At 44.1% G+C, this 10,669-nt stretch overlaps 1 protein-coding gene and 1 long non-coding RNA gene across 2 annotated transcripts; both read left to right on the top strand.

Annotated features, from left to right (window-relative positions):
- Positions 1-1,514: 1,514 nt before the first annotated feature.
- On the top strand, positions 1,515-4,850 carry LOC118324013 (monocarboxylate transporter 1-like; the record flags this gene model as incomplete). Its single annotated transcript, XM_035656116.1, has 3 exons — positions 1,515-1,692; positions 2,150-2,965; positions 3,077-4,850. Coding segments are annotated over 3 exons (1,284 nt in total), but the record flags the coding sequence as incomplete, so codon positions are not given.
- Positions 4,851-4,927: 77 nt separating this feature from the next.
- Positions 4,928-6,903, top strand: LOC118324012. Its single transcript, XR_004796532.1, has 2 exons — positions 4,928-4,961; positions 5,129-6,903. It is a non-coding gene; the product is annotated as an uncharacterized LOC118324012 (long non-coding RNA).
- Positions 6,904-10,669: the final 3,766 nt, after the last annotated feature.

Here is a 10,669-nt window from a genome sequence, read left to right as displayed (position 1 = left end):
TTAATGTCTGTATACATGTAACTATGTAAACTTGTATGTAATAAGAATACAACAATGGATGTTTTTAGATTTTTTTAGGGGCTTTTTTTGCAATTAAAAACGCTTTAGGGAAAGTGAACATGACTAAAATATCAAAGGCAACTTGAGTTGAGGATGAGAGAATCCCAAGGAGGCGTTTCTGTGATACTTTTCTGTATACGCTTACTACCACTCTTTCTTTCACCTGTCACATGGTGTACTTCTTTTCTACCATGATTTTCTAAAACTTAGATTGATCTCAGGATCTGGCGTATATAACGTCAGTGGTATCGTTTGAGTCGTGTCGCTCCTAGCTTCTTGCAGATGGTCACAGCGTACGTGAGTATTTAATTTCTGACTGCTTCACTTTGTGTCCGGTTCGTCCTGAGCCAGTCGGTGTCAGTCTGCCTCCATGGAAGGTCCATTCATAGAGAGGGCTGGCAGCCATGCTGGACCACGTGGAAACGCCATCGACCTCCAATTTCCTCTGTACGCTCTGTCCTCTCTACCTCTGGCCTTCTTACCGCTACCTTCCTCTTCCTCTTGGTCCTCATACCTCTATCCTCTGGCCTCTGTACCTCTCCTCTCTCCTTCTCCTCTCCTCTCCTCTCCTCTATCCTCTATCCTCTCTCTCCTCTCCTCTATCCTCTCCTCTCTCCTCTTTCCTCTCCTCTCTCCTCTGTCCTCTATCCTCTCCTCTCCTCTCTCCTCTCCTCTCCTCTCTCCTCTCCTCTCCTCTCTCCTCTCCTCTCTCCTCTCTCCTCTCTCCTCTCTTCTATCCTCTCTCTCCTCTCCTCTCCTCTCCTCTTCACTCTCCTCTCCTCTCCTCTCCTCTCCTCTTCCTCTCCTCTCTCCTCTCCTCTCCTCTATCCTCTCCTCTCCTCTTCACTCTCCTCTCCTCTCTCCTCTCTCCCTCCATACATTTGACCTCCCGCTGTACATTACTCCCACTCTGATGTGAATATCTCACACTGCCTGGCTCCCTCTCCCTCTTTGACCTTTCATTCCCTCTCTCCCTTCCTCCCTTCCTCCCTTCTCCCCTCCCTCCCTCCTTCATGTAACAGCCATGCAACCGGCCGCTGTTACACAATCACTCATTGTCCCTCCTGTATTTTTTGCCACTCTAGCACCTCCTGCTGGGGGAAGTTCAAATGGTCAGATGATGTAATTAAATTGTATTATTGCACTAGTGCAGTTTTATTACACTTGTCTTTGTTGGTGTTTTTACTGATGATTATTTATTGATTGATTATAAGGTCAATAAAATGTCAGTAAATAATGAGAAGTGTTTTCTTTTATCCAGCCCAAAAACATATTCAGTCTGATTATCTCATAAGAGAACCAGCAGCTGGAACTGAGATATTCTAGTTTGAATGTTGATTTTAGGACCGCAGCTACAGATTCTCAGTATCTTTAGTCTCTAAAAGCTCATAAAATTGGGACAAATCACAGTTTCTCAGCACAAAGAAAAGCCTAAGATCTTTACGTTTAAATAAAATATAAATATATATTTTCTCTCTTCCTCTGCAGGTCCTCTCAGCAGTATCCTCGTGAACAAATTTGGCAGCCGACCAATCATGATGCTCGGTGGCTGTCTGGCAGGGTCGGGACTGGTCTCTGCCTCCTTCTGCAACACTGTGGAGCAGCTCTACTTCTTCATAGGAGTAGTGGGGGGTCAGTACTTTACCCCCTCTGTCTCAGATGAACCACACTCAGTAAAATGCCCTGAAGGTCACACAGGACGAAGGTTTATTAATATATTATATATCAGAACAGAACCGGTTCAAGAACCAGAGCTAGTTGGTGGAAAATGTTTTCTCCATCATATTGAAACTAAATATTACAGGAAAGAACGAGTGTAAGAAAATAAAATATGGCAGCTTGTGATATTAAACAGATTCTGAAGAACGCTGTATTGATGTTTGTGATTAAACCACCAACCACTAGAGAGCAGTGTTGTGAACATAAACTGAGGGCTGATGTTTCTTACTGTCTCTTAATATATTGAATCATAACCTTTGTATCAGGAACTCAACTTATTTTAAGTGTTTTCATTCTAAATTCGTAGTCTGTTGATAGACGCTCACTTTGTCTTCCTCTCCTCGTGTAACTTTGTTTTCTCTCTCTTTAGGTTTGGGACTGGCGTTCAACTTGAATCCCGCCCTCACTATGATCGGTAAATACTTCTACAAGCGTCGGCCCATCGCCAACGGCATCGCCATGGCGGGCAGCCCGGTGTTCCTGTCCACGCTGGCTCCTCTCAACTCCTGGCTGTACGACGCGTTCGGCTGGAGAGGCAGCTTCCTCATCCTCGGAGGACTTCTGCTCAACTGCTGCGTGGCCGGCTCGCTCATGCGGCCCATCGGACCCAAACCTCAGCCGGCAAAGCCCGACTCGGAGGTCGGCGAGGCCAAGGCGGCGGACTCGGTGCAGCCGCAGCCGAAGAAGACGGTGATGCAGACCATCAACTCCTTCATCGACCTGACGCTGTTCAAACACCGCGGCTTCCTGCTCTACCTGAGCGGCAACGTGGTCATGTTCTTCGGCCTCTTCGCGCCGCTCGTCTTCCTCTCCAATTACGCCAAGAGTAAAGACATCAGCAAAGAGAAAGCTGCTTTCCTGCTCTCCGTTCTGGCGTTCGTGGATATGTTCGCCCGGCCCTCCATGGGCATGCTGGCCAACACCAGGTGGGTCCGGCCCAGGGTGCAGTACTTCTTCGCCGCCGCCGTCCTCTACAACGGAGTGTGTCACGTGCTGGCGCCGCTGTCCGTCGACTACACCGGGTTTGTGGTGTACGCCATCTTCTTTGGTTTTGCTTTCGGCTGGCTGAGCGCGGTGCTGTTTGAGACTCTGATGGACCTGGTGGGAGCTCAGAGGTTCTCCTCCGCCGTGGGCTTGGTCACTATAGTGGAGTGCGGCCCGGTGCTGCTGGGCCCGCCGCTAACAGGTGAGACACCCGGACGTGGTCATTCAGACAGCTCAACACCTTCTTTACTCACTTTATTAAATGAAAGATTGTTTATCAGCATTAAACCTTAATGTTGTCTGTCTCCTCCAGGTAGCTTCTATAACTACTACAACCACTACGACTACACCTACATCTCCTCCGGCATCATCCTCATCGTCGCCAGTGTGATGCTCTTCCTGGGAATGGGCCTCAACTACCGCCTGCTGGAGCGGGAGAGGAAAGAGGAGGAGAGAAGAGAGAGGGAGGAGCCCAAGGAGGAGCGCACCGCCATGTTAGCGCCTCCCTCGCCGTCAAAATCGGACGAGGAGGCGGAGGAGAAGAGCGCGCCGGCCGCCGTCACGCTGGATGAAGTGGCCAAGATGGACGAGGACACGGTGTAGAGGACTTCTTTTAAGAAAGGGACTTTTTTTAAGGACGCACACACAGCATCACACACTTATAGGAGCACACAGGAGAGCTGCAGCTCCAAACACACTTCATCAAGAGATCACACCTTTCACACAACCCTGAAGCCATAGAAACAAATACCTTATCAATAAAAACTTGAGACCTGCTGCTGTGATGTTACCCGACCGTCACGTCCGTCACGCAGCTTCGTCCACACCTCTGGTTTTTCGGTATCTGACGTGCCTTCGGTAAGTCCTCCGGCGAGCGCCACTCGTATGAAACAGCAGACGGTCGGAGGACTTTACTCTCAGGGTCTTGAGCTGCCGTTAAGGTTTTAGAAACACTCAAACAGGACGCTTTATTGTTACAGTACGTAGAGATTTTCCCTCACAAACAAAACAGTCGGCGTAGCTTCACTCCTCGAAGGGGTCGGACGCAGTCGCAGTGAATCTCTGCGTTCACACGTTAGCTCAGAGACGTTTCCAGGTTTTTATGCAGTCGAGAAGATATGAAGTAACATTATTTTACGTCTGCGGTGATTAAACGTTTAACCCGAGGACAGCGGCGTCGTTAGGAACTAATGTTAGATGAATGATGAAAGGGCGGTGAGAGAGAGAAGAGGTATCTGAGTACACTGCAGACAGAATACTGACCGATAATAATAATACTAATTCACACAGTTAGATCTGTTTCTAATTCATACAGGAGTGTGAAGAGCTATGCAGCCGCTGCAACTCGCCGTCTCTGCACTTTGTTAGTGTTTCACTGCTGCTGAAGATTAAATACTAACGGTTGAATTAGATTGAACTCATTTGGCAGCCTGAGCAGAACCGGAAATAACCTGAAAACAATTATCAGGTGGAACTCTCAAAGATTTCTGCTCAAACACACGAAAAATGTAGAAATACTTTAAAAAACGACGGGAAAGGAGTTAAAAACTAACGTAGGAATCTTTGGAGGGCGAACGGGAGTCGGAGCACCAGGAGGTCACGATGCTCGCTGTGGAGGAGGCTCCGGTAATGCTTGTACATAACTCTGTGTGCACTTTGTGTGTAATGTTGTATCACACACCCTCCGAGCAGAGCGGCTCACACAGTTACGCCCCGCGGAGCCTTTCTGCTGCGTGACCAGCAGCACGCCGCCGCTCGCAGTATTAAGTGACGCCGCACGCCGGGCGATGGCACCGGACTGAGGGTTTGAGAACAGGAACTAATGTCACTCTGAATCGCACACAATCCTAAATTCTCATCGTTCTGGATTAAAGGAAACGTAGTGTTGTTGTTTTTATTCGTGGATAACGTTTTAGTTCACAGTTCTATCAGATAAAAACATTTGTAATTTAAAAATAAATCTATTTTAGCTCGGTGTTTAACGACAATCTGACAGGAAGTCATCTTTGTAATGGAGTGTGTGTGTGTGTTGTGAGAGAGAGAGTGTTTGGGTTGTGTGTGTGTGTGAGAGAGAGAAGGAGAGTGTCGTGTGTTGTGTGTGTGTGGTGTGTTAGTGTGTGAGTATGGTGAGGTGTGTGTGTGTGTGTGTGTGTGTGTGAGTGTGTTGAGTGTGTGGTGTGTGTGTGTGTGTGAGTGTGGTGTTGTGGGTTGTGTCGTGGTGCTGTGAGTGTGTGTGTGTGTGAGAGCGGTGTGTGTCGTGTGTCGTGGACGAGCGTGTGTGTGTGTGTCGTGATGTGTGTGTGTGTGTGGTGTTGTGTGTGGTGTGAAGTGTTGTGTGTGTGTGGTGTTGAGTGTGTGGTGTGAGTGTGTTGTGTGTGTGTGTGTGTCAACTCGTGTCGCAGTTCGTCTCTAAAGCTGCAGAATGTGTCATATCAGATCCACAATGAACCGATCACTCAGTGATTATTGATGTATTGATCAGCGATCAGTTTGCTGCTGAAGGTTTTTGGTTTTATTGATCCGACCGCAGGAAATCAGCTTTGATCTTTCCTTTCTCCTGATGAGAGGAAATAAATGGTTTAAAACAATTCATTTGGTTTTTATAACGTTTCAACTTTTGAATGTTTCAGAAAGTTTTTGTGACGAAAATAAATAATTCTGAACTTTTACTTTACTTTTAAAGACTGTGATCATTTCTTGAAGTGGTGTTAATGTCTAACCCCGAGCTTTATACGAATACTATAAAGGGAAATTATATATTTATATTTTGGTCAACAAATCTCTTGAAAAGACCGACAACGAATTAAACTGAAACCGTTCATTCGCTCCTTCCAGTGTAACAGACGCCGACTGACGTTTCACACACGGATCGACTTTACTGTCGTCAATAACGGGTTCACTGTATAAACTGACCTGTTGCATTGTGGGAGTGTTTGAGTTCTGTAAACTGTTAATCAGATTAAAACACGGTGCCAGCACACGGCTGTTGTTGTTGTTGTTGTTTAGGGGAGCGTACCTGGACTCATCAGTAGGTGGCAGTACGCAGTGAGGAGTAAGATACTCAGAAGATGTGAGAAGTTACTATTTTGACATTAGATAGTAAACAAGGGTAAACAAAAATAAAGTGTTGTTATTGATACTAAATCAGGAAGTTGCGATCACAACAGTTTTCGTCGGTTTCGTCGAATCGAGGCAACTTTTGCTCAAATTTGACCGATTTATTAACGTTTCCAGTGACTGTTATCAATAATAAACAGTCCTACTGATTTTATTCTCACTGGAACAATTTGCCTTCGATTTGTTTTATTTTGTAGGAATTCATTTTATTTTGAAAATTTGCTGTGAAATCAGTGGTTTAGCAGTTTTATCAGTTCCCTGAAACAACCTGTGAATCCTGGAGCGACTGATTAACGTTGGCTCACTGCTACACTTAATTAGTATCATCAGTAATGTGTTTACCCTATTTCTGCATCAGAAGAGCTGCTGTGAAAAAGGCCCATTTAAAAAACACATCACAGTCCCACACACACACTGCTGTGTTCATCCGCAGCAGGAAGTAGTTCCTCCGGTTTGTGAACAGCCTCGTGCTCAGTGGAAAGTATTGATTGGTTGTTATTGGTTTATTGATCTTTTCAGGGGATTTTATTGACACGAACACAAACTGTGTGATCAGTTTTCCTTATAATCTGAAGGAAGTTGTTACTGCTTTTTAACTGATGGGCTCATTAAAGATTTCTCCCTCTTCCTCCTCTGTATTCGTGTTATTGAACGCTGTACGATACAAATACAGACTATCAGTGTAAAAGCTGTAAAGGTTATTGGATCTTGAACCCTTCTTTTTAAGGTGTCGTTGGAATCAATGGGAGAATATTTCTACCTGAAATATCCTATAAAATATAAATATTCAGAATTTGAAACTGAACCATTTCATTGAAACACTGAATGTCGCAGGGTTTTTAATAACGGTACTCTACAATAGATACAAAACAAATAAATCATTGTATTAATTTCCTGGAAAATAACGTAATGTTTCTTCTTTTTTAAAATGTATTTTAGTGGCTTTAGTAGATGTTTTTATGTTTTGTATGTTCAGTGTTTTTATGACTGGTGAGAGAATGATTAAACGGTTTTTAAAACAAATCTTTTGTTTGTTTTGTTCTGTGAACTCACACAAACACAAATTTACATTAATTACATTTCATACAGTTTTATTACAGCAGTTTGTATCTAAACCTTAAATATATATATATATATATATATATAATCTTTATTTACTAACAGAAACAGTCGGATATTAGCCAAACAAAGACTGGAAACAGTAATCCAGAGGGAGACACATCAGTCTGAAGCTCACTGATTGACACTTATATCATTTAATTCGTACAAAAACAGTAAAATAACCGACTTTCTTCCGATCAGCACCCTTTGTTGTCGGGTCTCAGTATAAATATGAAGTAGCATCTCAGTAGTAACACTCTGGAGGCCACACAGACGGATAAATAATAATAATAATAAATAATAAACTCTCCTCTTGTCTCCTGTTTATTCCTCCAGAAGCTCTGTCTCCTCCAACATACACAAATCTAACGATACGCGACAGATTATGGGGCAAATACACAAAATCTGTCCCTATTTGTTGTCTATTTCCTGTAATTCATGTCACCTGGTGCATTTATTTGCGTCTAACTAGCACGAGTAACGCGAGGTGAATATTCGTTTTGTGTTTGGTGGGAAAACACGATGAGACTAAAACACCAGAATCCACACCAGACCCCAGAGACAAAAACACTCATTTTACCTCCCAGAAACACACTTAATTCAAAAATAACTCAACAACAACAACAAACAACTGTTCTGACTCTTCAAATGTTGTTTTTTATAGTAAAGTTCATTAAAACTAAAACTAAAGAATTCAATTATTATTATGGCCTTTAATTAATTATCTGGATAATTTATAATAATATACATTTCCCCTGACTCAGTCACTGTTCAAACAACAATCCACTAACAGTTGTTGTTGTTTGTTCCACTAACAGTTGTTGTTGTTTGTCACATTACTCCACATTACCCGATGTAAAACCACAAATTGTCGTTTGTGCGATTCATTATAAAGTGTTAATTAGTGAGCTTTAGACGTTTGTTAGCTTCATATTTCATTATCTTATTACGTTTATCACCTTAAAGGGACAGAACACCCCAAAATCAATGATACCGTCTAGATCAGTGGTTCCCAACCTGAGGATAGGGACCCCCAGTAGGGGTCGCCAGAGCTTCACAGGGGGGCCGCAAGGACTGTAATAAAACTAAGTTGTTATTTTTAAAGTTTAGATTATTTAAGAACTAAACTTTGAATCACAAACTTATCATTAATATTATTTAAAATAAAATTAAATACATGATACAGACACAGCTTTGTATAAAAAGGTCTTAAAAATAACAGGAAAACTCATTTCTGATGTAACATTTACAGGAAATTGCTCGTTTTACACAGATTATGTCACGTCACCGCAGTCAGTGAGCTGTTGATATAAAAGGAGGTTTTAAAGGGACAAAGTTAGGAACACTTGATGTAGATTATGTTTTATTTTGAAGATAATCCACAGGGCCTTGGTTGGTGAGAGCTGTCATGGGGGCGGAACTTATTTTTCTTCTCCGGTATACTTTTACTCCTGATTAAATGTTGATGTTTGGCTTACGTTTAAAGCAGGGACCACAGAACAAGTGTATGTGTGAGGTTATTTTCGTAACGGGAGGGTCGAGTTTCTGGCTGGCCAAAACAATTCAACTAAAACAATCTTGTATGTAATAAATATTCAGTTGAACTTTAATTTCACAGGATTAGATGAGATTATTCCTCGAAAACTACAAGCAATCAAACGTTTGGAAAGATACAAACTCAGCTGGTGTTTGTGTGTTGTGGTGTGTGGTGGTGTTGTGTTTCAGTATGGTGGGAGGTGGTGTTGTGTCGGAGTCGTTCGGTGAACGATCCTCGGCGCTGTGGTGTGTTGAGCGACAGGGAGCAGCAGCAGGTCGAGCTCCAGAGAGAGGCTTGAATGGGAGAAGGGGGAGTAATCCAAGGGTTTGGGTGCACATTCAGGCTTGGCCAACAGCATCAGCAGGGGTGAACACGGCCACCTAACACACACACACCACACACACACACAACACACAAACACAGGGGGAGGAGGTGTGGTGAATGACAGAGGTGTTGGGTTTAGGAGGAAAGTAATCAGGGAGTATTTACTGGTCATTTTATTCAGAGGTAACTCTGCGTTTTTCACCGGTTCGTCAGCGGTGTGGGTTGTCTGCCAGAAGCTGGTCACACATTGAGCTTGGTTTTATCCGGTTTCTGAAGGCCACATTTTTTACCATTCCACTGTTAGGATCTTTTTGGTGGCGTTTTTTAACTTAGATTTTGGAACCGGATGAGGATTTTTAGTCATCACGTTCTGGATCTTAATTTATCAGAGAAACAGAGCTGATGGTAAACGTTAGGCAGGGCAGGCTCGGCTCGCAGCCTCCGACGTCCTTTGTCTGTCCAACAGGCGTGGGGAGGGGAAGTCAGTGATTGTTTTAAGAAGGTGTGGAATGGCTTTATTCAGTGTGGTTTAGGGTGGGTTTTAATCAGCAGGTCTGGTTTGTTTGAGAAGAGACCTCTGGTGATAATTGGTCCCGGGTTAGAAAGCTTCCTGAACCATGAACACTGGGGAAGGGAATGCGCTAACCGGGAGAAGGCTGACTGGCAATGACGCAAGGTTGGGTGAAGAACAACAACTCCCATGAGTCCACGCTGGCCTTTCACCACCTCATCAAGACTTCGATCTTTTGTGTATTTTGTGGGGATGGTAGAAACCCTGCTTACGCAAATTACACACTGTACTTAACACATTTTATTAATTACTATAACAATTCACATTCTCCAGCTAAAAGGAAACAAACTCTTACCGTTCTGCGCGGGTTCAGGTTGCGGTCCCCAGGGCGGCCACCAGGGCTGGGACGGTGAAGAACGGGGGCCCGAGCAGGCTGAGTTAGTACGAACTAGGTACGAGCGGGTTATCCTCGACTTCTCGGACTGATGCGCTTGATATGCCTCTCCACCGGACGGCGGCGAAAGTTTGGGGCGGGCAGCAGACTGAGCAGAGGACGCCGCAGGGCTCGGGGTCAGAAGTCAGGCTGCAGCTCGGCTGCCCGAACACACAAGAACATTAACATAAAGGACCAAAATCAGAAGGATTTTAACTCACATATGTGTTTTACTTTACAACAGCTTTTAAAAGCAACATCATTGTATATTTTTGTCTGTTTTCCTGCTCGTAAAAATCAACTTGTACAAAGCTTTGAAACATGATTCAATAAATATCTCTGTCACGTTAAAAGGGTAGTGGTCAGTGAGTGTTGCTCGCTTGCCTCGAAGTGCAGTTAAAGGGTAGAAAGAGAAAGAAGCAGCGTTGGGATCGATGGCGAGTTGTTGCTCTTCACCACATTGGTGTCATTGCCAGTCAGTTCTCCCGGTTAGGGATTGCCTCAGTGTTCAGTGGTTCAGGAGGTTGTCTACCGGGAGCCCAATTATCCACAGAGGTCCCTCCTTCTCCAAAAAAAAAGGACCTGCTGATTAAAACCATAAAACACACTGAATAAAAGCAGTTCCACCTTAAATCATGCTTCTCCCACGCTGTTGGACAGACAAAGGACGTCCCGGAGGGGCTGCGAGCCGAGCCTGCTGTAACGTAATAGCTCGCTTGATTCTCTGATAACTTAAGAATCCAGACCGTCCGATGACTAAAATCCTTCATCCGGTTCAATTAGAGTTAAAAGCCACCAAGATTCTAAATCAGTGGATCGGTAAAAAATGTGGCTTCAGACTCGGATTCAACGTCAGTGTCTCAGCTTCTGTCAGACAACACAT

Source organism: Morone saxatilis, unplaced genomic scaffold (assembly GCF_004916995.1).
Source record: "Morone saxatilis isolate NCDOM2014 unplaced genomic scaffold, NCSU_SB_2.0 Contig15, whole genome shotgun sequence".
Taxonomy (NCBI): domain Eukaryota; kingdom Metazoa; phylum Chordata; class Actinopteri; family Moronidae; genus Morone; species Morone saxatilis.
This window is presented reverse-complemented; position numbering and strand designations above follow the sequence as displayed.